General features: G+C 54.1%; 1 protein-coding gene across 1 annotated transcript in view; it reads right to left on the bottom strand.

The window, feature by feature from the left end:
* LRRC7 (leucine rich repeat containing 7) overlaps positions 1 to 7,109 on the bottom strand; it is a 186,813-nt gene extending 179,704 nt beyond the window's left edge. The window contains exon 1 of the mRNA XM_054165628.1: positions 7,004 to 7,109. Within this exon, the coding sequence (XP_054021603.1) occupies positions 7,004 to 7,028 (25 nt within the window). The 5' untranslated portion in view covers positions 7,029 to 7,109. The remainder of the gene's footprint in view (positions 1 to 7,003) is intronic.
* Positions 7,110 to 26,965: the final 19,856 nt, after the last annotated feature.

The raw sequence follows: 26,965 nt of genomic DNA on the forward strand, positions 1-26,965 counted from the left end.
CCCCCTGCACTCTCTGCTGTAGTTCTCAGCCTGCCTAGAGGTGAACCCACCTAACACATGCCCACACCAACTGGTATCCAGTTCCTGAGCAAAATCAAACAGTAGGGACATGGAGATTTCTACACCATAGCAGATTTATCATAGAATCAATAAGGTTGGAAAAGACCTCAGAGAGCATTAAGTCCAAGCTATCACCCAGCACCTCCTGACAAATAAACCATGGCTTCAGGTGCCACATCCAAGCCTTTTTTGAGCACTTCCAGGGATGGGGACTCCACCACCTCCCTGGGCAGCACATCCCAATGGCCAATCTCTCTTGCTGGGAAGAACTTTCTCCTCACCTCCAGCCTGAACCTCCCCTGGCACAGCTTGAGATCTTAGGCTAATTATGCAGTGAAGCTGCCCCCCAGGTACCAAGAAGCCCCTTGTCAGCCTCACCCATCTCACCACCAGCTCCCCCATAACCATCCCCACATTTCCCTCTTGTCAGGAGGAGCTCATCAAAATGCTCTTTCCTCAAGAGTAACCAGGACCACCAGGACCTGCCAGCCACAGTTCCCTTCCTCAGCCACCAAGAGACCTCCAAGATCAGCCAGTCCAACCTATCACCCAGCCCTGTCCAGTCAACCAGACCATGGCACTAAGTGCCTCATCCAGGCTCTTCTTGAAGATCTCCAGGGACAGTGACTCCACCACCTCCCTGGGCAGCACATCCCAATGGCCAATCTCTCTTGCTGGGAACAATTTCCTCCTAACACCCAGCCTGATCCTCCCCTGGCACAGCTTGAGACTGTGTCCTCTTGTTCTGGTGCTGCTTGCCTGGGAGAAGAGACCAACCCCCACCTGGCTACAACCTTCCTTCAGGCAGTTGGAGAGAACAAGAAGGTCTCCCCTGAGCCTCCTCTTCTCCAGGCTAAACAACATCAAGATGCTGTTTAGCTCAGTGGTGGAACCTGGAACATCATTTCTCAATCTGCTCTCTGGGTCCATGCTAGGACCTGGAACATTATTTCTCAAGATGCTCTTTAGGTCTCTGGTAGGACCTGGGAGATGACTTTAGTGATTACTCTCTTTATAGCCTGTGTGACATCTTCCAAGCATCAAACTTCAGTGATGATCTAAGCGTGAAAGATGTCCCAAGTGTGCCTCTACACCTTGAGCACAGCACTGTTGACACAATAGAATAGAATAGAATAGAATGGAATGGAATAGAATAGAATAGAATAGAATAGAATAGAATAGAATAGAATAGAATAGAATAGGATAGAATGAACCAGGTTGGAAAAGACCTTTGAGATCAAGTCCAATCTCTCACCCAACACCATCTGATCAACTCTACCATGGCACCAAGTGCCTCAGCCAGGCTCTTCTTAAACACCTCCAGGGATGGGGACTCCACCACCTCCCTGGGCAGCACATTCCCATGGCCAATCTCTCTTGCTGGGAAGAATTTCTTCCTAACATCCAGCCTGAACCTCCCCTGACAATTTACACCACACAAAGCCAAGTGTTAGCTCCCCCCCATGGGACCTTGCCCACCAAGCACAGGCCCAGTGGAGTCCCACCAGCTCTTTCACACATCTAGGTTATTTGGTTTGAAGAAACAGCATTGCTGTCCTTCACCCAAGCCTCTTAGATCCCATACCCACTGTCTCCTACACTAATAAAGAGGTTAAGGTTCTCCTCTCAGATGTTCCTTGAGGAGCTCTCATTTTCATCTCTTTTTTTTTGCTCAACAAAATATTTGGGGAGGGACACCCACCCAAAACCCACCCAAAACCCACCCAAAATACCCCAACCCAATCCAAATCACTACAAGCCAAAAGCATTTCCCTCCAATAGGCTTCAGCTCCTCTTAGTTCACTCTGGATAACAGTGAACTAAAAGATGAAGGATGTCCTCCAGCTTCTGAGCTCACAGCTTCTTTACCTTCGTCATTCACCACAGCTTGATCCATGAATATTTGATTTGCTCCACCTCAGCAGAGCACCTCTGGAGCTCTATGGGTTTCAGAGAATCACAGAATCATTCAGCTTGGGAAAGACCTCCAAGATCCACAGCTACACATCTTTTGAACCCTTCCAGGGATGGGGACTCCACCACTGCCCTGGGCTAGGCCTTGACAACCCTCAAGGGGATGAAATTGTTCCTCATGTCCAACCTAAACCTCCCCTGGGGGAACCCGAGACCATTTCTTCTCACCCTATCACTTGTTCCATGGGAGAACAGCCCAACCCCACCTCCCTCCAATCTCCTTTCAGAGAGCTGTAGAGAGTGAGAAGGTCCTCCCTTGCTTCCTCTTGTTCCTTCACTTGTTCCCTGGAGAAGACCTGCTCTGCTCCTTTACTTCCCTAATTTTACACTTAGCTCCAAAACTGCCAGTGGCAACTTACAGAATACAGAATTAACCAGGTTGGAGAAGACCTTTGAGATCATCCAGGCCAACCTCTCACCCAGCACCATCTGATCAACTCAACCACGGCACCAAGTGCCTCAGCCAGGCTCTTCTTAAACACCTCCAGTGATGATGACTTCTTCTCTGGGCTGTCACAACCCTTACATGAGATTGCACCCATCCTGATCCCCAGCTCCTTCTTCCTCCTGACCATCACATCTCCCCACCTACAATTCCTCCACAACTTCTACACAGGTCCTACTAGGCTGGGTAGATCTACCCAGTCAAGATGCCCAGTAATCCATACTGGATTCCCCTGGCATCAGCAAATTGCTGCATTCCCATGGGGATAAAGCAAAAGATGTGACAGGAAAAAGCCCTGGGAGTTGTGGAGGACTTGTCCTGAGGTTTGGTGAAATCTGCCGTGCCAGCAAATGAAAGCCTCCAGCAACCAGGCTAAAATTAGAGAGAGCTGAGCTGAAACCCAAAGACACATGGTGGCTCTTCACAACTCTTTAAATAGGGCTTAAAGACAGCATTGAGGTGCTTGGTCTGTGCTCAGCCTGCATCTACCCAGATCATGGGGTGGTAGGAGACCTCCAGAGATCATGGAGTTCAAGCCCCCTGCCAAAGCAGGATCATCTCAGGGCAGGTCACACAGGAATGCATCCACATGGATCTTGAAAGCCTCCAGAGAGGACTCCACACTCTCTCTGGGCAGACATGAATTGTTCATTGGGATCCTGGGCTATCACTGATGATTTCTGGGACACTTTTCTCCATGGCACTCCACAGGGTATGAAATGCCCATCCAGTGGATTATCAAGGAACCTGTGAAGGGTCTGATGGATACACAACTCCCTCTTATTTAAAGAGAAGAGTTCCTCCTCCTCCCACTTCCAGAAGGTTTGACTCCTCAAGTCACCAGGCCAAGCCCTGCCCAAGTGGCAGCCACCCCAGGCTGGCTGCCCAGCTCCAGGGGTGGAGCCACCCTCCAGCAGGTCAGTATTGGAGTTCCATTAACTGAATGTCTGGTAGCCACAATGCCACCATTTGGGAAGCACTGGGAAGCTTTGCTGCACCCCAGATCCTCACTCCTCTCCATGATCATCCTAAAATGGTTTGGGTCTGAAGGGGCACTAAAGATCATCTAGGTGCAACCCCCCTGCCACAGGCAGGGATGCCTTCCACCAGCCCAGGATGCTCAAGTCCTCATCCCAGCTGGCCTTGAACACCTCCAGGGAGGGGGCATCCACGACCTCCCTGGGCAACCTGTGCCAGTGTCTCACAGCCTGGGCAGCAGCTCCTTGTGTTTACTGGTGGACCAAGCAGCAGATGGTTGCTGGGGGCAGGGGATGGTGTGTGGCCAGCAGGGCTGGGGAGCCTGGGGCTGCCACCACGCAGCCGCAGTCACCTTGTCCTGGAGAACATCTGCTGGCCGTGGTTAGATGTGGGTTAATCCCTCCTGTCTGCATCTGTGATGAATTCTGATGCTCTGCTCTGAGCTCACTGCACACAGTGGAGCTTGGTGCAGCTGCAGATATCTCAGGGGGTCATTAATTCCTCATTAATCTGAAGTTTGGTGGCTTTAGCAGCGTGCACATGAAGCCACCTTGGAATTCCCCCCAAGGATAATGCATAACTCTTCCTTCAGAATCCCATTTTGTGAGCATCTACAGCTTTAGCCAATTCCCAACGAGCAATTTAGAGGCACTGATAAATTCCTGTGGGCTCAAGGAGTGAAGGATTTGTTCTGGATCACTCCCTACATCTCATTTTGATGGACATTCAAAGCCAGTTTGGAACAACCTGGCCCAGTAGGAGGTTGCCCTGCCCATGGCAGCAGGCTTGGAACTAGATAGTATTTAAGGTCCCTTCCAACCCAAACCATTCTATGATTCAATGATCTTTTAGGTCCCTTCCAACCCAAACCATTCTATGATCCATAAGGTCCCTTCCAACCCAACCCATTCTATGATTCTATGATCCATAAGGTCCCTTCCAACCCAACCCATTCTATGATCCCATGATCCATAAGGTCCCTTCCAACCCAACCCATTCTATGATTCTATGATCCATAAGGTCCCTTCCAACCCAACCCATTCTATGATTCAATGATCTTTTAGGTCCCTTCCAACCCATTCTATGATTCTATGATCCATAAGGTCCCTTCCAACCCAACCCATTCTATGATTCTATGATCTTCAAGGTCCCTTCCAACCCAACCCATTCTATGGTCCATAAGGTCCCTTCCAACCCAACCCATTCTATGATCCATAAGGTCCCTTCCAACCCAACCCATTCCATGATTCCATGACCAACACAGCGAGCATCAGCTGTGCCACAACCAAGCAGCCAGCTCCATAGCAAGCTGGGTTCTGCTGCTCCCCTACTCATTAATTAATTAGTGAATGATGATGAGGGTTGTTCCTTCAGCCACCACAAAAAGATTGATTACAAATCCATTTCTCTTTGAAGGTGCATTATTTGTGTAGCCACAGAATGCTCCTCCCCTGGGAGGTCATTAAAGCAAGAAAGTGGTGTTCTAGCAACACAAGTTGAAGGTGAAGGTTGAAGTTCATGTGGGCATCAAGATGTGATGATGCATGAGGAGACTTGACTCCAACACCATGGAATTCAGATGGGTTTGGATTTGACTCCAGCACTGTGCAATTCAGATGGATTTGGACTGGACTCCAACACCATGGAATTCAGATGGGTTTGGATTTGACTCCAGCACTATGGAATTCAGATAGATTTGGACTTGACTCCAACACCATGGAATTCAGATGGATTTAGATTTGACTCCAGCACCATGGAATTCAGATGGATTTGGACTTGACTCCAACACCATGGTATTCAGATGAATTTGGATTTGACTCCAGCACTATGGAATTCAGATGGATTTGGACTTGACTCCAACACTATGGAATTCAGATGGATTTGGACTTGACTCCAACACCATGGAATTCAGATGGATTTGGACTTGACTCCAACATTGTGGAATTCAGATGGATTTGGACTAAATGAGAGAAACTAAGGTTGAAAAGGAAGACTTATGGGGTCATAGAATTATAGCATCAAGGAGTCATCAAACCTTGGGATCAAGGAATCGTAAGGTAAGGGTTGGGAGGGATCTCCAGAGACCATCAAGTCCAACCCCACCCCTTCCAACCCAGGATCAACCTAGGGCAGGTTACCGAGGAAGGCGTCCAGATGGATCTTGAAAGAGGAAACCTACTTGCACTGCAGCAACGGAAGGAGTAAAATTCCAGAGCCCCTCCGGAGGCTGACCCCTTTCCATCCCCGTGTCTACAAGGGGTAGCCTCGTCAATGAGCTCAAACCCACAGATCCTGAGGATACCAATTAGAAGGTCCTCCAAATAGGCTCCAAAGAGAGGTGGGGTTGGCCGAGCTGCCGCGTTAGCGGCGATTCCAGGGCTTCTGAAGCCCAGCTGTCCCTATTCCTTTAAGTCTTGGTACTTCCCCCCTCCCCACACACACCAAAAAAGTGGCTGTGATGCGAGGTGGAGGTTGCCATGGCGAGCGGACATCCTCTGAGCCAGCAGATGTGGAACGGGCGAGAACCCACCAGGATGAAGTCACTTCTCCCGTCACGGAACGAGGAGGAAAACGCTTTAGGTTTCATCTGTTCCCCAAAGGGCTATAAATACTTCCCCACCCCCCACCCCAACACCTGAGGTTAAAACCCAGCACGGGCACGTGGCCCAGCTGGGGGGGAAAAATAATCACAGCTGGACCAAAAGCGAAGAGATGTGCTGGAGTGAGAGGCAACAAAAAAACCCCAAGCAATGGAAATGAAATCCAGGATCACCCTCTCGTCCCCCCCCCAAAATAAGGAACTTCCTTATGGCCACAGCCTCACGGGCCAACCTCACGGCAATAACCAGCCCAGCCCCGACCCCTCAGCACAATCCAGCCCCACCGACATGGGGCTGGGGGTGGCACAGCCCCATCTCTCCAGCCAGGACTTGGGGAGGTTCCTCTCTCCATCCCTCAGGAAGAGTGATGACCTCATACCTACTGCCCTGAGCCCTTACAAAGCCTGGGCAACCAACTTCTAGCAGATACTAGCCTTATGCCAAGGGACCAAGATGTAGAGCTGGGCTTGCATGAGGAGGCGGACGAGGGAGAGGAGAGGGCTACCACCATCGCATCCACATGGGACTACTGAATGCCGGTGGCTTCTGGAACGATGTCCCCAGCGCGCAGCCACTGCTGCATCCCCCCACCTCCCCCGGGAGGCACCGGTCCCTGTGTGTGTGTGAGCTCGGGAAGGCAGCGAGAGAAGGGCGCAGGTTCTCCCGGTGCTGATCCCAGCCCGGTGTCTCCTTCCCGGCAGGAGAACAAGCCCCAGTCCCACCGGGAATGTCACCTCCCGGGGGTGGTGACAGCGACGGCGGCACCGGCAGCGCCACGAACCCCCCCGGCAACCCCGAGCGCTGCGCACTCCTTTGTCCTCCGCGGAACCTCCGCGGAATCTCCGCATCCCTCACCGGCATCAGCATCCCCCCGCAAAATCCCCGAACCGGGACACCACGGACCCCCACCCCACCCCACCTGTCCCCTCCCGGGGTCGTTACTCACGGTGCAGACGGGAACGCGCGTCCATGCGCGGCCAAGCCGCGGAGCGGGGGGCGCGGAGCTTTTGCGGGGGCGCGGCCGAGGGCTCCCCGCGCCCGCGGCTTCGCCGGCCCCGCCGCTCCCCGCCGCTCCGGACCCGCCTCCCCTTCAGCGGGGCGGTGCCCGGGACACAAAGGCGGCAGCGACGGCACCGGCAACGGCGGGGAAGGGCCCCGCTGCGCGCCCGCGCTGCGAGCCGCGGAGGTGCAGGGGAGGGGAGGGGCGGAGGGAGGGAGGGGGCGGGGAGGGGGCGTGCCAAGGTGACGCCCACCCGCGGAAGGGTGCGGAAAGACGCGCGGGGGGATGCGCAAGGATGCGCTGGGGATGCGCGGAGAGAGGAGGGCGCCCGTCCCGGTTACACCCACGCGCGGAAGGGAACGGTGCGGGAGGTGCGCGGAGGCATGCGCGGCGATGCGCGGGGGCAGTGCACGGGTGGAATGTGCGGGGAGATGCGCGGGAAGATGCGGGGGGAGGATGCGCGGAGCGATGCGCGGCGGGGCGGAGCAGCGCGGAGCTCCGGGAGTAGGGAAGGAGGGTCGCGGGGGCGTGCCACGGTTCCGCCCACCCACGGAAGAGTGCGGAGGGATGCGCGCGTGGATGCGCAATGCGATGTGCGAGGATGCGCGGAGGGGTGGGAGAAAAGGAGGGAGGAAGGGAAGGAGGGTGCCGGGGTTACGCCCACCCGCGGAAGGATGCACGGAGGTGCGGAGAAGCGTGGAGATGAGGGAGGGAGGCGTGGAGGGGGCGTGCCAAGGCTAAACCCACCCGCGGAGGAGTGCGGAGGGATGCGCGGAGCGAGGAAAAGTGCAGAGCAGCGCAGAGCGGTGGAAATTCGGAGCGGGGCGTGCCAAAGCCATTCTCACCCGCCCGCGGAAGGGTGCGGAGGGGTCCGCGGAGGGCTGCTGTGTGGTGCACGCAGGTGGTGCAGCCCCCTTCCCGCAGCCAAGGAGCAGAGCGGGGCCAGGGCAACCCCCGGCTGCGTGGGAGATGCTAAAAAGCCATCACTCCTGTCCTCTGCTGTTCCCTCCTGTCCCCTCCACCCCCGCCCCGCCCCCAGTCCTTGGTCCTCCTCCTTTCCCTAAGGCAGGAATCATTTTCTTCACTTTGCAAAGCTGTGGAGGCCGAGGGGAAGTCTCCAGCCTGGCAAACTGCTCTGCGGTCAAGAGGACCAAAACCATCTCAAAATGCATCTGCAGGGTGGGAAAGTGCTGGCAGATGTCCCAGAGCCCTCACCCTCCGTGGGAGGTGGCTCAGCATCCCTCGGAACAGGGATGCAACAGGCCACAGGCTGCAAGGGTGTGGGCAGCAAGGAAGATCTTGCAGGATATGGAGATTGTCCTGCATCACCAGGAACATCCAGCCTCTGAGGCACAGACAGGGACCAGTGTGTGGGTCTGGGACCTCTGCCCTTGTCCTTGTGTGCTGCCCAGGTGCAGTGCTGAGGACCTGGCGATGGCTTGGGTTTACTGCAGCTTCTCTGGGTGTCTGCAGAGCAGATGTTGCAGTTGGCAGGTGCAGGTGATGCTCAGCTTGTGTCTTTTCACTCTCTCTTCCTCACTGCAGCAGAACTCTCTGCAGCAGGCATTGGCCCAGGCATGTAACCTCCTGGCTGGTGACCTCATCCTGTCCTCCATGCACAGGTGGGCTTGCTGGAAGAACCACCACCAAGCACAGCTCCAGGGCAGGTCATGGCCATAGCACATGATTTCCTTGGTGGCAGGGTGACTTTGCAGCCTGCTCTGTGCTGTGTGAGAACCCCAGCATGGTGAGGTTGGAAGGAGCCTCTGGAGATCATCCAGCCCAAGCCCCCTGCTAAAGCAGGGCAGCCACAGCAGCTTGCCCAGCAGCACAGTGCCCAGATGGCTTTGGAAGCTCTCCACACAAGGAGACTCCACAACCTCTCTGGGCAGCCTGCTCCAGGCCTCCAGCACCCTCACAACAAACAAGTTTCTCCTCCAGTTCAGATGGAACCTCCTGGGCTCCAGTTTGTGCCCATTGCCCCTTGTCCTGTCCCTGGGCACCACTGAGCAGAGTCTGGCCTCTTCCTGTGGCCCATCACCCTTTAGCTAAAAGCATTGCTCAGCTGCCCTCTGGGGCTGCTCTTCTGCAGGCTCAACAGCCCCAGGGCTCTCAGCCTTTGCTCCTCACAGAGCTGCTCCAGGCCCCTCAGCATCTTTGGAGCCTCCCCTGGACTCTCTCCAACAGTTGCCTGTCACCCTTGACCTGGGGAAGCCAGAACTGGACCCAGGACACCAGATGTGTCCTCTCCACCTGGCCTGGGCAAGCTGCTGTGGGTGCCCCTGCTTTAGCAAGGGGATTGGCCTGGGTGATCTCCAGAGGTCCCTTCCAACCCTCACCATGCTGGGGTGATGTGAAAAGTTAGAGCAGAGGTGGATGTGTTCCTAGCTCTGCAGGTCTGGGCTCAGCATGGCCTGTTGGAGTCCCCATGGCTGGGATGATGAGGTGATAAATCACAGCACGTCCTGGCCAGGCTGGATGGAGGTCTGAGCAACCTGGTCAGGGGAAGGTGTCCCTGCCCAGAGCATGGGAGTTGGAACTAGATGGTCTTTAAGGTCCCTTCCAATCCAATCCATCTGATGATTCTGTGAGCCTCAAGTCCTGAAACCAAGTTATTTTTTGTTATCCCCTGAGTAAGAAGTCTGTCACATAGGGAAGGAACATCCCTGAAGGACACAGCTCCTCATATTTAATCACTGATGGTGCTACACACCTTGGAACTTTTTCCCTGTGGAAGCCCCAGTGTACTTTCCACCCCCTCACCTCCCTTCTGGTTGTCCTCTCAAGTGCCACTTCATTTATTCCTGGACAATGCCAATCTCCATGTCCAGAGGCTTTCATTTTAAGATTGAGAAGAGCAGATGAGTCATGGGCTGTGGCTGCTGCTTTTTAGGTCACCCTCTAAGTAGGCCACAGCAGGCAGGAAACAGAAGTCCAGTTGGGTGCTGGGAGGTGGTAAGGGTGGTTCCAGACTGGGGGGGTGTAAGGGACTGGGAGTGCCTGGCAAAAGATGGCATCAAGAACTCTGGAAACAACAGGGGCCACCAAAAATGGACCTTCTTCTTGAGAGTCTGGGGGGGACAGCAACACTGGGAGGGATGGGATATGAGGGGAAGAGGATGGGATGGAATATGATGGGAAGGTGGGATGGGATATGATGGGAAGAGGATGGGATGGAATATGATGGGAAGGTGGGATGGGATAAGATGGGAAGAGGATGGGATGGAATATGATGGGAAGGTGGGATGGGATAAGATGGGAAGAGGATGGGATGGAATATGATGGGAAGGTGGGACGGGATATGATAGGAAGATGGGATGGGATAAGATGGGAAGAGGATGGGATGGAATATGATGGGAAGATAGGATGGCATATGATGGGAAGGTGGGATTGGATATGATGGGAAGATGGGATGGGATATGATGGGAAGGTGGGATTGGATATGATGGGAAGATGGGATGGGATATGATGGGAAGAGGATGGGATGGAATATGATGGGAAGGTGGGATGGGATATGATGGGAAGAGGATGGGATGGAATATGATGGGAAGATGGGATGGGATATGATGGGAAGAGGATGGGATGGAATATGATGGGAAGGTGGGATGGGATATGATGGGAAGATGGGATGGGATAAGATGGGAAGAGGATGGGATGGAATATGATGGGAAGATGGGATGGCATATGATGGGAAGGTGGGATTGGATATGATGGGAAGATGGGATGGGATATGATGGGAAGGGAATGGGGTGGGACCAGTAGGAGCATATTTGCATGGGTCAGGGTTTGGCATATCACTGCCCTGCCACCATCAGTGCCACCACCAGCCCTGGCTTGCCCATGACAGGGTAGGCAGGAGTGTGCTGATACTGTTGAGTGTATGACACCATCAGGCTAGGATGTCAGAAGTCCTCAGCCTCTATCTCAATGGAACAACTCATGTCTTCTCCTTGCCAGGGAAATCCCTTCACCTCCATTACCTGGAAGCTGTTTAGAAACCTGGCATAAAAGATCAGGACCAGGCTCCTTCACCTGCTCACTCTTGAATTCCATTAAGTGGTTTTAAACCCCTCCATGGGGCCTGGGGTGATGGTGTTGCTGGACACCAAGGCATCTTCCATTTGAGGGTAGTGTCTGCAGAAGGATCTCTCCAGGCTGGATCAATGGACTGTGATCAGTGGGATGAGGTTCAACAAGGCCAAGTGCTGGGTGCTGCACTTGGGTCACAACAACGCCGTGAGGGCTCCACGCTTGGGGCAGAGTGGCTGGAGACTGCCTGGTGGAAAAAAGACCTGGGGGTGGTGGTTGACAGCAGCTAAAGATGAGCCAGGGTGTGCCCAGGCGGCCAAGAAGGCCAATGGCATCCTGGCTTGGGTCAGCACTAGTGTGGCCAGCAGGAGCAGGGCAGGGATTGTGCCCCTGTGCTGGGCACTGGTGAGGCCACACCTTGAGTTCTGGGCCCCTCACTCCAGGGGCATTGAGGGGCTGGAGCAGATCCTGAGAAGGGCAACAAAGCTGGCAAAGGGACTGGAGAACAGGGCCAGTGAGGAGCAGCTGAGGCAGCTGGGGGTGTTCAGTCTGGAGAAGAGGAGGCAGAGGGGAGACCTTCTGGCTCTCTACCGCTCCCTGAAAGGAGGCTGGAGCCAGGTGGGGGGCAGTTTCTTCTCCTTAGTTTCAGGTGATAGAATGAGAGGAAATGGCCTGAAATTGTGCCAGGGAAAGTTCAGGTTGGACATGAGGAACAATTTCTTTCCTGCAAGAGTGGTCAGGCACTGGCACAGGCTGCCCAGGGAGGTGCTGGAGTCACCATGCCTGGAGATGTTCAAGAAACCTGTGGCCATGGCACTGTGGGGCATGGTGTGATGGCCGTGGTGGTGTTGGGCTGATGGATGGACTTGATGATCTCAAAGGTCTTTTCCAGCCACAACAGTTCTATGATTCTAAGGGCTCAGAGGAGCTTGGGAACCACCTCAACAGAAGAAGCTGCAATAGGAGGCCAGAGCCACCTTGAAGCTGCTGAGGCCAGAAGAGAGACAATGCGAGCCAAGAAACTCCCTCAGGTCCTGATGTTTCAGTTAGCAGGAGGTGTCCCTGCCCATGGCAGGGGTGTCAAAACTAGATGATCTTCAAGGTCCCTTCCAACCCAAACCACTCCATGACTCTATGGTTATAAATATCTATTAATGTGAAAACTGCAGGCAAGGGAGGGGGGGGGGGGGGGGGGGGGATGTGTGGGCACCAGGACATTCAGCACTGGTCCCAGTGCTCCTCTGCTGCCAGCAGAATCCCTACTCTTCTCCCTTCCATTCTTGTTTCCCTCCAAAGCAGAGATTCACAGATTGCATGGGGTTGGAAGAGATCCTCAAAGGTCCTCTTGTCTAACCCCCCTGCAGTCAGCAGGGACACCTCCAACCAGAACAGGCTGCCCAGGGCCACATCAAGTCTGACTGGCAGGTGCCTGCCTCCCAAGCACTGATGTTCAGGTGGTGCACAAAAGCCTTCCCTCGCCTTTCAGTTCCAGCCTGGAGAAGGCTGAGCTCTCCAGGTCGGTCTGGCAGCGAGCATTTAACCATCTGAGCTGCAAGCCTCATTCCAGCTGCCTCTGAAATCCCTCCTTTCATCAGGACTTGCCTCAATCCAGGCATGACTTTGCCTGCTGGAGCCACCCCGATGAAGAGCAGATGAAGGTCGTTCCGAGCTCGGCTGCTCACCCAGGGAAATCAGGAGGGCTTTGCTGCGGAGCCTTCCCACCAGTGGGGTTTCTGGCAGGGCTGGTGGAGGCTGCTGGTTGATTCCATTTCTGCTGCACCTCTCAGCAGAGCAGTGCTGAAGGAGGAGGACTCGCTCTCCTTCCCCCCGTTTGCTGCAGTGGGCTGCACTCTGCAGCAAGCAGCTCTCCAACAAGACGTTGCAGATGCTGCAGCAGGCACAAATCCTCACCCATGATGTTGCTCCTCGAGGTTTCCACAGCAGAAGCCTCTGGTTATTCCCTGCTTCAGGTCCTTCTGACCTTTAAGGTACTCCAGTCCTTTCTACCTCTACAATTCCAACACACACACTGTGGGGTGAGGGGAGTAGGAAGGGAGAGCTTTCAGTGAGAGCCCACAATGAGACCCCCAGCAGCAGCTGCCCCTCCACCCTTGGGCTTCCAGCCCCTGGCCAGACCACACCTGGAGCACTGTGTCCAGCTCTGGAGCCTCTGTGCCAGGAAGGATCTGGAGGTGCTGGAAGGTGTCCAGAGAAGGGCCATGAGGAGGAGCAGAGGGCTGGAGCTGCTCTGCTGTGAGGACAGACTGAGGGAGGTGGGGTTGTGCAGGCTGGAGAGGAGAAGGCTCCCAGGAGACCTCATTGTGGCCTTGCAGGATCTGCAGGGGGCTCCAAGAAAGCTGGGGAGGGACTTCTGAGGGTGTCAGGGAGGGATAGGTCTGGGGGGATGGAGCAAAACTAGAAATGGGGAGATTGAGATTGGCTGTGAGGAAGAAGTTGTTGCCCAGGAGGGTGGTGAGAGCCTGGCACAGGCTGCCCAGGGAGGTGGTGGAAGCCTCCTGCCTGGAGGTGTTTGCAGCCAGGCTGGAGGTGGCTGTGAGCAACCTGCTGTGGTGTGAGGTGTCCCTGGCCATGGCAGGGGGTTGGAACTGGCTGAGCCTTGAGGTCCCTTCCAACCCTGACACTTCTATGATTCTAAGATGGTTATGGGTCTAGAGAACAAGTCCTGTGAGGAGCAGCTGAGGGAACTGGGGTTGCAGAGGGAGTCTGGAGAAAAGGAGTCTCAGGGTAGATTTTTCTGGCTCTGAAAGGAGGTTGGAGGCAGATGGGGGTCAGCCTCTCCTGCCAAAGAACAAGCGATTGGACAAGAGGAATCAGCCTCAGGTTGCCCTGGGGGAGGTATATGTTGGACACAGGGAAGAATTTCTTTCCCCAAAGTGTTCTCAAACACTGGGACAGGCTGCTCAGGGAGGTGGTGCTGTCCCCATCCATGGACAGGTTCCTAAACCATGCAGCCATAGCACTCTGGGACATGGTTTTGTGGGCATGGTGGTGTTGGGTTGCAAGCTGAGCCTGATGACCTTCCAGGTCTTTTCCAACCAAAACAATTCCCTGATTCTATCACCTCTGGGGGGCTGGGGGAGCTCACCCTACTTTTCTATCTGCAGAGGGTTTTTTGAGTGGGTGCTGTGCTCAGGTTCTGCCTTCCCAGCAGGACTTGGCTCTTCCCAGCACCCTCCCACTGCCCAGGCAGCTGCTGGAGCCCCCATCCCTGGAGCTGTTCAAACAGGGATTGGATGTGGCACCTGGAGCCATGGTTTAGTTAGTCAGGAGGTGTTGGGTGATAGGTTGGACTGGATGATCTCTGAGGTCTTTCCCAACCTTATTGATTCCATGATTCCATGGCAGCAGAAGGCAGCTGCAGCCTGCCAGGGCTCCCAAACCAGCAGCGCTGGGAGGCCTCCAAAATTAAAGCAGCCATTTGTGCTCTGGTGTATTACATTCTGATTAGGATCATTTTGGCAGCAGCAGAGATAATTTGTGACCATCAAATGCATCTCCAGAACATGCCTTTGCAGTTACCAACCCCCTGAGATCCTTGTTTTGACCTTTGAGCAACCACAAAACAATTGAGAATCACAGAACCATAGAATCAGCCAGGTTGGAAAAGACCTCAGAGATCATCCAGTCCAACCTCTCACCTAATCCCTAACACCTCCTGCCAACTAAAGCATGGCTCCAAGGGCCACATCCAAGCCTGTCTTGAACACCTCCAGGGATGGGGACTCCACCACCTCCCTGGGCAGCACATCCCAGTGGCCAATCTCTCTTGCTGGGAAGAACTTTCTCGTCACGTCCAGCCTCCCCTGGCACAGCTTGAGACTGTGTCCTCTTGTTCTGCTGCTGCTTGCCTGGGAGAAGAGACCAACCCCCACCTGGCTACAGCCTCCCTTCAGGGAGTTGGAGAGAGCAAGAAGGTCTCCCCTGAGCCTCCTCTTCTGCAGGCTAAGCAACCCCAGCTCCCTCAGCCTCTCCTCCCAGGGCTGTGCTCCAGACCCCTCCCCAGCTTTCTTGCCCTTCTCTGGACACCTTCCAGCAGCTCAACATCTTTCCTAACCTGACCTGATGGGGCTCTGAGCACCTTGCTCTAGCTCTAGATGTCCCTGCTGACTGTAGAGGGGGTTGGACAAGATGACCTTTAAAGGTCTCTTCCAACCCAACCCATTCTCTGACTCAATTTTGCTGATGGATTTTTGACTCTAATGGAAGAGTTGAGAGCTGATTGGGGCAGCTCTTGGCACCAGCAGCCCCCAGCTCAGCGTGCCCACAGGCCACCTCAGCTCCCCCAGGCCTATCAGCCACATTCTCATTGGGTTTAACTCCTCTTAGACTGGAGACTGAGCAACCTTCCATGGGTTTTTTGGGGTGGCTCTGGTGTGATACCCTCTCAGTACTTAAAAATAGAGCAGTTACTAAGCAATGGCAGTGAGCAGCAAGTGAAGCCTCCTGAGGTTTGCTGCTCCCAACAGGTATTTTTCCCAACCTCATTACTGTAAACACTGTGGGTTGACAAATTCTGAATCAGAGCTCTCTCTCCCCCCTTCCCTCCTTCCCTCCCTCCCATTATCCCCAGTCTGTGCTGCCCCCCTCCCATTATCCCTCCAGAACAACAGCAGCAGCCAGCAGGAGATGTTGATTTTCCCCTCCAGCTTTGAAGGTCGTGGTTGGCAGGAGGGGGTTTCCAGCCTGTCCATGCATCTGAACACCTTGGGAAAGGGAAAACAGGAAGCAGAGCAGGAAAATGGGATGCAATGGGCATGTGGTGGGGTAACCATGGCAGGAGAGACATCCATGGGCTTCATGTTTCCATGGCAGGAGAGACATCCATGGGCTTCATGTTCCCATGGCAGGAGAGCCATCCATGGGCTTCATGTTTCCATGGCAGGAGAGACATCCATGGGCTTCATGTTTCCATGGCAAGAAAGAGCTGGAGAGACATCCATAGAATAGAATAGAATAGAATAGAATAGAATAGAATAGAATAGAATAGAATAGAATAGAATAGAATAGAATAGAATAGAATAGAATTAACCAGGTTGGAAAAGACCTCAGAGATCATCAAGGCCAACCTCTCACCCAACACCATCTGATCAACTCAACCATGGCACCAAGTGCCTCATCCAATCTTTTTCTGAACACCTCCAGGGATGGGGACTCCACCACCTCCCTGGGCAGCACATCCCAAGGGCCAATCTCTCTTGCTGGGAAGAATTCCTTCCTCACCTCCAGCCTGAACCTCCCCTGGCACAGCTTGAGACTGTGTCCTCTTGTTGTGGTGCTGCTTGCCTGGCAGAAGAGACCAACCCCCACCTGGCTACAACCTCCCTTCAGGCAGTTGGAGAGAGCAAGAAGGTCTCCCCTGAGCCTCCTCTTCTGCAGGCTAAGCAACCCCAGCTCCCTCAGCCTCTCCTCCCAGGGCTGTGCTCCAGACCCCTCCCCAGCTTTCTTGCCCTTCTCTGGACACCTTCCAGCAGCTCAACATCTTTCCTGAACTGAGGAGCCCAGAACTGGACACAGGACTCCAGGTGTGGCCTAAGCAGTGCTGAGCACAGGGCAGAATGACTTCCCTGCTCCTGCTGGCCACACTGTTCCTGCTGCAGGCCAGGATGCCCTTGGCCTTCTTGGCCCCCTGGGCACACTGCTGGCTCCTGTTCAGCTGCTGTCAACCACTACTCCCAGTTCCCTCTCTGCCTGGCTGCTCTCAACCACTCTGACCCCAGCCTGTAGCACTGCATGATGATGCTGAGGGGGTCACTGTTCTGCCAAGGCAGAGCTCAAATTCAATTGCATCTTTTCTTCTCGATTTTCTGCTGCTGATTAAGCTGGACACTGCCTGAAGGCCTGGGACAGCAGAGCCTTACCCTTCCTGGTAGCTCCAACACCTTCCCAACACAGCAGTGGGAGCAGCAATTTTAGGGGCTTTCAGGTCTTACAGCAATCAAGACACAGCTGGCACTGGGGTCTGGGTTTGGTTTGGGTGGGTTTGTTTCTCTCCCACAAATGGTTGCTCTGCACAATCCCCCTGCATCAGACTCTCCAAGAGGATCAGATTTTAATCCTCAATCATAACAGCCTGGATAATTGACCCAGATGGCTCTGCAACTGCTTCTCCTGGTGCCACAGTCTGCTCCACCATGCTGGGGCTTACAACCTGGGCATGTTCAGCCATGGGAGAAGACAACTAAGAGGAAAAGGCCTCAAGCTGCACCAGGGGAGGTTTAGGTTGGGCATGAGGAACAATTGCCTTCCTGCAAGGGATGTCAGGCACTGGCACAGGCTGCCCAGGGAGGTGCTGGAGCCCCCACCCCTGGAGGTGTTCAAGAAATGTGAGGCCATGGCACCTGGGCTTGTGGCTCAATGGCCATGGAGCTGTTGGGCTGATGGTTGGGCTGGATGACCTCAGAGGCCTTTTCCAACCTAACCAATTCTATGATTCATGGTAACTGAGGCTGAGACACAGCAGTGGCACTGACACCCATCTGCAGCCCACCCCACACATGGGTGTCTGCTCCTCTTGTGCTCATCCTCACCATGGCAATTAGAATCACAGAACTGTCAGGGCTGGAAGGGACCTCAAGGCTCAGCCAGTTCCAACCCCCCTGCCATGGCCAGGGACACCTCACACCGCAGCAGGTTGCTCACAGCCACCTCCAGCCTGGCTGCAAACACCTCCAGGCAGGAGGCTGCCACCACCTCCCTGGGCAGCCTGTGCCAGGCTCTCACCACCCTCCTGGGGAACAACTTCTTCCTCACAGCCAATCTCAATCTCCCCATTTCTAGTGTTGCTCCATCCCCCCAGTCCTGTCCCTCCCTGACACCCTCAGAATTCCCACTGTTGGCCTCCTCCTAAATTTGCAGGGGAAATGAAAATTCTGGAGGGTTTCTTTCATGCTTGGCTTGTGCTCAGATTTCTTGTAGGAAGCTGGGAAGGGTCTCACCTGCTCAGATTTTAACCATCTAGCAAACCACCCTCTACAGCAGGGGAGTAAACCCCTCCAGGGAATTCCTCTCAAGGATATGAGAGGTCTTTTCCAGCCAAAACAATTCTGTGATTCTGTGTTGGGTGCTTTGGGCAACCTGCCTGCAGCATCTCCATTGAGTGGAGCTGAACCTTCTCCCTGGCCATTTCCAGGCACCTCTGACACCTTTGAGTGCAGATCCCTAAATGATGCTCTAAAGCAGCTGCTGCAAGCAGAGCATGAGCTGTTCCATCACACTTCTTTCACTTCATGGATCTCAAGGTCTCTGTAGTAAACCAAGAGCAGCACTGGAAGTGATGTAAAATACCAGAGAACCCCAGCATGCTGGGCTTGGAAGGGACCTCTGGAGAGCATCCAGTCCAACCCCCCCTGCTACAGCAGGGCAGCCACAGCAGCTTGCCCAGCAGCACAATGCCCAGCTGGCTTTGGAAGCTCTCCACACAAGGAGACTCCACAACCTCTCTGGGCAGCCTGCTCCAGGCCTCCAGCACCCTCACAACAAACAACTTTCTCCTCCTGTTCAGCTGGAACCTCCTGGGTACCAGTTTGTGCCCACTGCCCCCTGTCCTTTCCCTGGGCACCACTGAGCAGAGTCTGGCCCCAGCCTCTTTCTTCTTCCCAGCTCCTTTATCTCTTGCTGAGCATTGCTCAGCTCCCCTCTGGGGCTGCTCTTCTGCAGGCTCAGCAGCCCCAGGGCTCTCAGCCTTTGCTCCTCACAGAGATGCTTCAGGCCCCTCAGCACCTTTGGAGTCTCCCCTGGTCTCTCATCAGCAGTTTCCTGTCTCTCTTGGGACCCAGAACTGGACCCTCTCCTCTGGATGTGTCCCCACTGGGGCAGAGTAGAGGGGAGGAGAACCTCCCTCAATCTGCTGGCCACACTCTTCTTGATGCATACCAGGAGACCATTGGCCTTCTTGGCCAGGAGGTCACACTGCTGCTCCATGGACAACTTGCTGCCCATCAGCACTCTCAGGTCCTTCACCTTGGAGCTGCTTCCCAGCAGGTCCCCCCTCACCTGTACTGCTGCAGGGGGGTTCTTCCTCCCCATGTGCAGGACCCTGCACTGCTCTGGCTGAACTTCATGAGGTTCTTTGGGAATATATGAAGCTAAGAAGAAGATTAAGAGAAACTGGATCAATATCTGTATTTGGCCTCAAAGTTTTAGGTAGATGAGACCTGGAGTTGAAACCCTTGTTAGCTGAAGAAGCCCTCTTGGCTCTCTTCCTGATTTATGGCAGCTCCAGGCCTGGTGACTGGATTGAGGATAAAGTCTCTTCTGAGAAGGATCACTGGCAGGGAACAGAGTCAGAGCAAGGGATCAAAGATCATCAAATACAGCAAGTGACACTTCCAATTAACCAGGACTTTGCAGCTGAGCTTTGATTGATCTGCTCGAGAGACTGGGGAGGGGTGACAGGAAATGTAGAGCTCAGGGTGATGAAAAATGGGGAGAGGCAGCTTGGAGAAGCCCAGGTACTGAAAACAAAAGTCCTACATTACCTTGATGCAAAGGAATGGTGGCTTTGTTCAGGCTGGAGGTGAGGGGAAAGTTCTTCCCAGCAAGAGAGATTGGCCACTGGAATGTGCTGCCCAGGGAGGTGGTGGAGTCCCCATCCCTGGAGGTGTTTAAGAAGAGCCTGGATGAGGCACTTGGAGCCATGGTTGAGTTGATCAGATGGTGTTGGGTGAGAGGTTGGACCTGATGATCTCAGAGGTCTCTTCCAGCCTGGTTAATTCTGTATTCTGTAGCCCAAGCAAAGGATCATTGAATCATGGTTTGGATGGGAAGAGTCCTTTAAAGGCCATCCAGTCCAGCCCCCTGCAGTCAGCAGGGACAGCTGGAACTAGAGCAGGTTGCTCAGAGCCCCAACCAACCTGACCTGGAATGCTCCCAGGGATGGGGCAGCTCCCACCTCTCTGGGTGTTAAAATTCCTCTCTCCTTCTTCATGACAAGGACCTGCAGGAGCTGAGACATCTGCCTGGGTTGAAGAGAGAAGATGGAGAACATGGCTGGAGAAGATGGAGGTGACCTCATTGGCAAACCCAAGCTGCTTCCTGAGAAATCACTGAGGGGTGAGAGCCAAGGCCAGAGGCCACTCCAGCCTGAGGCAGCACAGGACTTACCCAGGGGGGCTCAGTGGCCAGCCAAGCCAAGCTGGGTAAGGGCCTCCTGCTCTGCAGGGAAGAGCCCCATGGGTAACCATAGGAACGACCAGTTCCTGGCTGGAGACTGCCAGCCATGGCCTTTGTGAAGAGCAGAGCTGCTGCTGGGCTTGGGGTTGGCTGCTCATTGCCTGGCTGAAGGCCATGGGCAGCAGAAGACACTGGTGGGATCCCCATCTCCCTCAGCTGATCCCCATCCATCGGGGGTGCTGCCATGTTTCCCCTTGTGAGGCTCCTTGTGCTTCCCTTCCCCTCTTCAGGGGATGCAGCTCTGCATAATTCATCACTAACCTTTCTTGTCCATGCTCTAGGACAGACACAGTGAGAAACTTCAGCTAAAAAATTCATTTTCTTCAGGAAAAAGCAGCGAGGGAGGCTGAAAAGAGATCACCTCCTGCATTAGCTGCTCTGTGCTGCCAGCCCAGCACGGGGCACACGCTCGGCACGTATCCCGGCCAAGGAGGGAGGCTGGCCAGGGGCCCCAGGGAGTGGGCAGCTCCCTTAGCACAGAATCATAGAAGTGTTTGGGTGGGAAAAGACCTCCAAGATCACCAAGTCCAACCATCAACCCAACACCACCATGGCCATCAGTCTGTGTCCCCAGCAGCTATGCTCTTTGAGGTCTTTTCCAACCTTATTGATTCCATGATTCTATGTCCACACCTTTCCCGAGCACCTCCAGGGATGGGGACTCCAGCACCTCCCTGGGCAGCCTGTGCCAGTGCCTGACCACTCCTGCAGGAAAGAAATTGTTCCTCATGTCCAATTGGAATGGAATGGAATGGAATGGAATGGAATGGAATGGAATGGAATAGAATAGAATAGAATAGAATAGAATAGAATAGAATGGAATGGAATGGAATGGAATGGAATGGAATGGAATGGAATGGAATAGAGTAGAGTAGAATAGAATAGAATAGAATAGAATAGAATAGAATAGAATAGAATAGAATGGAATGGAATGGAATGGAATGGAATGGAATGGAATAGAATAGAATAGAATAGAATAGAATAGAATGGAATGGAATGGAATGGAATGGAATGGAATGGAATGGAATGGAATGGAATAGAGTAGAATAGAATAGAATAGAATAGAATAGAATAGAATAGAATAGAATAGAATAGAATAGAATAGAATAGAATGGAATGGAATGGAATGGAATGGAATGGAATGGAATGGAGTAGAGTAGAGTAGAGTAGAATAGAATAGAATAGAATAGAATAGAATAGAATAGAATAGAATAGAATAGAATAGAATAGACCAGGTTGGAAGAGACCTTCAAGATCATCGTGTCCAACCTATCATCCAACACCACCCAAACAACTAAGCCATGGCACCAAGCACCTATCAAGTCTTCTCCAATCCTTTCTTTTACATAGTTCCACCTCAGAGCACTGCAGCTTCTGTACCTAAGTGCCTGACCCCTCAAGTGCTTGGGCACAGATCATAGAATCAGACAATTGTCAGGGTTGGAAGGGACCTCAAGGCTCAGCCAGCTCCAACCCCCCTGCCATGGCCAGGGACACCTCACACCGCAGCAGGTTGCTCACAGCCACATCCAGCCTGGCCTTCAAAACAACGAGATCTCCCCTGAGCCTCCTCTTCTCCAGGCTGAGCAACCCCAGCTCCCTCAGCCTCTCCTCCCAGGGCTGTGTTCCAGGAGATGTCCCTGCTGACTGCAGGAGGATTGCACAAGATGTCCCTGATGTAATCTGTGCTTCTATGATCCTCATCCCCCAGCCAAGCCAGCTCCTCCAGCCACCCAGAAGTGAGTGTGCTTGACTCGAGAGGCTGCCTGGAACGCTGGTGCAGAAAAACCTTTCAGGGAGGGCTGTGCAAGCCCAGCATCCCCATATCTCCTGCCCTCCACTGGGAATGTCTGACAGATTGGAACATGAACCAGCATGCCAAAATAAGCAGCAACAACACTCCAGGGACCTTCAGTCTCCCTTCATTACAGTCAGGAAGGTAAAATCAAGCAGACATGGAGCTCACGCTTGATTTCAACCTCACATCACGAGTGGAGAACAAAGGGAAATGCTCTTGGTTGGCTGTGCTCAGCCATTCATCCACAGCTTGGGCACATTCTGGGGCTTGCTTGGCCCCCATGGCAGTGGTGGCATGGAACATCTGTGCTGGGAGGGCAGGCTGAGAGAGTTGGGGTTGTTCAGCCTGGAGATGAGAATCCACCATGGACCACCACAGATCCAGCTCTGGAGTCCTCAGCACAGCAGACCTGTTGGAGCAGGGCCAGAGGAGGCCACAGCAATGATGGGAAGGCTGGAAGCTGGGGTTGGTTCAGCCTGGAGAAGAGAAGGCTCCAGGAGGAGCTTCTGGTGGCCTTGCAGTGCTTCAAGTGGCCAAGAAAAAGCTGGGGACAGACTTCCAGCAGGGGCTGCTGTGACAGGACAAGGGGGGATGGTGTGAACACCCCAGTCTGTAAATACCAGTAGGTAAGGTACAAATATGCAAACACAGAGTTGCAAACATCAACACAGGCACTTCAGAGCTGGAAACACCCAAACCACACACAGATACATCAGATGTAAACAGAGAGCTTGAAATACACAGCCAGGAAACCCCAGAGAGCTGCAAGATGCCCCATCCCTGGAGCCTTCTCAGCCCCATCCCTGGAGCCTTCTCTGCCCCATCCCTGCAGCCTTCTCAGCCCCATCCCTGGAGCCTTCTCAGCCCCATCCCTGGAGCCTTCTCTGCCCCATCCCTGGAGCCTTCTCTGCCCCATCCCTGGAGCCTTCTTAGCCCCATCCCTGGAGCCTTCTCTGCCCCATCCCTGGAGCCTTCTCAGCCCCATCCCTGCAGCCTTCTCAGCCCCATCCCTGGAGCCTTCTCAGCCCCATCCCTGGAGCCTTCTCTGCCCCATCCCTGCAGCCTTCTCAGCCCCATCCCTGGAGCCTTCTCAGCCCCATCCCTGGAGCCTTCTCAGCCCCATCCCTGCAGCCTTCTCAGCCCCATCCCTGCAGCCTTCTCAGCCCCATCCCTGGAGCCTTCTCAGCCCCATCCCTGCAGCCTTCTCAGCCCCATCCCTGCAGCCTTCTCAGCAGGGCCTCCTGTGACAGCCCAAGGGGGGATGGTTTGAACTAGAAGAGGGAGATTGAGACTGGAGAGAAGGAAGAAAGGTTTGACACTGGGGGTCATGAGACCCTCACCCAGGCTCCCCAGAGAGGTGTGAGCTGCCCCATCCCTGGAACCATTGCAGGTCAGGTTGTCTGGGCTCTGAGCAACCTGCTCTAGGTGCAGCTGTCCCTGGTCACTGCAGGGGGTTGGAATCTATCTGTCACCTCTCTGGGACATGTGGACCAGGGCCTCAGCACCCTCAGAGTAAAAAAATACCTTCTTTAGCTCACAGATCCACAGAGTGATAGCAGTTGGAAGGAACCTCTGGAGAACATCTATTCCTCTGCCAGAGCAGGTTCACCAAGAGCAGGTTGCCCAGGATGGTGTCCCTGTGGGTTTTGACTGATTCCAGAGCTGGAGACTCCACCACCTTTCTGGGCAGCCTGTAACAGAGCTCCAGCACCCTCAAAGTGAAGGAGTTCCTAGTCTAGAAGTTTCTAGTGAAACTACTGGTTACTAGTAAAACTACTAGCTTCCCAGAAAGACCAACTGGCCATTGGGATGTGCTGCCCAGGGAGGTGGTGGAGTCCCCATCCCTGGAGGTGTTCACAAAAGGCTTGGATGTGGCCCTTGGAGCCATGCTTTAGTTGCCAGGAGGTGTTGGGTATTAGGTCACAGGTTGGACTTGATGATCTCTGAGGTCTTTTCCAACCTTATTGATTCTGTGACACCTGAAGATTCTTCCTGTAATCAAGGAAGGATGACCCCAGGGAGTGTGGGCCAAGAGCCCACCAGTGGTGACGTGCACCAGGGCAGCTTTTACAACTCCAAACCATTAAGGGCTGGGAATAAGATTAAGTACCTGGCCCTTGGCTCCATCTCAATGTTAAGGGCTTGGTGTAAATCAATTATCTCATGCTGGCCTAAAAATAAGTATCTGGAATTATTTTGAGAGCTGAAGAGGATTTTTGCTTCCTCCTCACACTTAGTCATCAACTTCTTTAATCAATATTAATGAAATAAACCCAGGCACGTTTCTGCCTTCTGCAGCAAAGCAGGCAGGGACCTGCTCCACACGGGGAGCTCAGCTCTTGGTGGGTACCTGGGGAGGGGGGGAGGACATGCAGTGCCAAACACTGAGTTAGTTGCCATGGTAAGAGCTCCTTTTTATACCTTCAGCTGCAGAGAAAGTTGTTTCCAAACCCCACATTAACTCCTGCCATCCCCTGCCAGGTGCTGAGCTGCCCTCTCAACCTGGAGCTGCTGGGAGAAGAGAGCGAAGCCAATGTCTTGGCTTCCAGATCTGGCCAAGTGAGGGAGAGATTCATGGAATCACAGAATGGGTTGGGTTGGAAAAGACCTCTGAGATCATGGAGTCCAACCATCAGCCCAACATCCCCATGGACACTAAACCATGGCCTCAAGTGCCACAGCCACAGGTTTCTTGAACACCTCCAGGGATGGGGACTCTGCCAGGCACTAACCCAGGAGGTTCTGTATGAACCTTTGTGTCCATCTTGGAGGTCTTCTCCAACCTTATTGATTCTAGGATTCTGTGTCCACTCCTTTCCTGAACACCTCCAGGGATGGGGACTCCACCACCTCCCTGGGCAGCCTGTGCCAATGCCTGAGCACCCTTGCAGGGAAGAAGCTGCTCCTAATCTCCAACCTAAACCCCCCACTGGCACAATTTGAGGCCATAAACTGTTTGTTTTGATCTTGAGCCAGGTTTGGAGCTCCTCTCTGCAAAGCACAATGTGGTAGCTCTCGTGGAGGTGTTAGGGAGGGCAGTCAGTTAATATTCCACAGAATCCCAGCAGGGTGGGGTTGCAGCTCCCTGGGCAGCCTGTGCCAGTGCCTGACCACTCTTGCAGCAAAGAAATTGTTCCTCATGTCCAATTCTTCCTCCAATCCTTTTTTTTTTTCACAGAGTTCCACCTCAGAGCACTGCAACTTCTGTACCTAAGTGTCTGAACCCTCAAGTGCTTGGGCACAGATCATAGAATCACAGAACTGTCAGGCTTGGAAGGGACCTCAAGGCTCAGCCAGCTCCAACCCCCTGCCATGGCCAGGGACACCTCACACTGCAGCAGGTTGCTCACAGCCACCTCCAGCCTGGCTGCAAACACCTCCAGGCAGGAGGCTGCCATCACCTCCCTGGGCAGCCTGTGCCAGGCTCTCACCACCCTCCTGGGCAACAACTTCTTCCTCACATCCAATCTCAATCTCCCCATTTCTAGTTCTGCTCCATCCCCCCCCAGTCCTATCATTCCCTGACACCCTCAAAAGTCCCTCCCCAGCTTTCTTGGAGCCCCCTGCAGATACTGGAAGGCCACAATGAGGTCTCCTGGGAGCCTTCTCCTCTCCAGCCTGCACAACCCCAACTCCCTCAGTCTGTGCTCACAGCAGAGCAGCTCCAGCCCTCTGCTCCTCCTTGTGGCCCTTCTCTGGACACCTTCCAGCACCTCCAGATCCTTCCTGGCACAGAGGCTCCAGAACTGGCCCCAGAGCTCCAGCTGTGGTCTCAGCAGAGTGGAGCAGAGGGGCAGAATCCCCTCCCTGGCCCTGCTGCCCACACTTCTCTTGCTGCAGCCCAGGCTCTGCTTGGCTCTCTGGGCTGCCAGTGCTGACTGCTGGCTCCTGTTGAGCTTCTCCTCCCCCTGCACCCCCAGGTCCTTTTCTTCAGGGCTGCTCTCTGGCCAGTCCCTGCCCATCCTGTATCAATGCTTGGGGTTGCCCTGAGCCAGCTGCAGCTGCTGGGTACCTCTATAAAGCACAATGAGCTGTTGGCTGTCCTGGGTTGGCTGTCCTGGGCCCCCTGGGCGGTGGGGCCGCAGGCACCGGGAGCCAGCGGCTGGCTCGCTGGAGAGCTGCTCCCCAGGCAGAAAAGCAAAGACTGCACCTCATGAATTTTTGATGGGGAAATATTCCACGGATCAATTGAACAGTGAATATTAAACTGGCTGTGAATAAACATTTCATTACAGCCCAGCTCCACGTGTCATGCCAGCGCCTCTCTTTGCTCTCCTGCCAGGCTAGCAGAAGGCAGATCTGGACATCCTCTCACCAGTGAAAAGCTCTTTGCTAAGGGTTTGCTGTGGAGATGGCCTCCTCCTGCCAGCACAGCTCCTGGAAATCTCTGGTTTGATGGGGCTGCAGGAACCCTGTAAGAATCCACCATGGACCACCAAGGGTCCAGCTCTGGAGTCCTCAGCAGTGACATGGACTCGATAGAGCGGGGCCAGAAGAGGCCACAGCAGTGCTGGCAGGGCTGGAAGCCCTCTGCTGGGAGACCAGGCTGGGGGAGTTGGGGTTGCTCAGCCTGGAGAAGAGAAGGCTCCAGGGGGAGCTTCTGGTGGCCTTGCAGTGCTTCAAGTGGCCAAGAAAAAGCTGGGGACAGACTTCCAGCAGGGGCTGCTGTGAGAGGACAAGGGGGGATGGTGTGAACACCCCAGTCTGTAAATACCAGTAGGTAAGGTACAAATCCACAAACACAGAGTTGCAAACATCAACACAGGCACTTCAGAGCTGGAAACACCCAAACCACACACAGATACATCAGATGTGAACAGAGAGCTTGAAACACACAGCAAATTCTCCCGGGGGCTGCAGTGGAAGATGTGGACGTGTCACTCTGGGAC

Source organism: Dryobates pubescens, chromosome 11 (assembly GCF_014839835.1).
Source record: "Dryobates pubescens isolate bDryPub1 chromosome 11, bDryPub1.pri, whole genome shotgun sequence".
NCBI lineage: Eukaryota > Metazoa > Chordata > Aves > Piciformes > Picidae > Dryobates > Dryobates pubescens.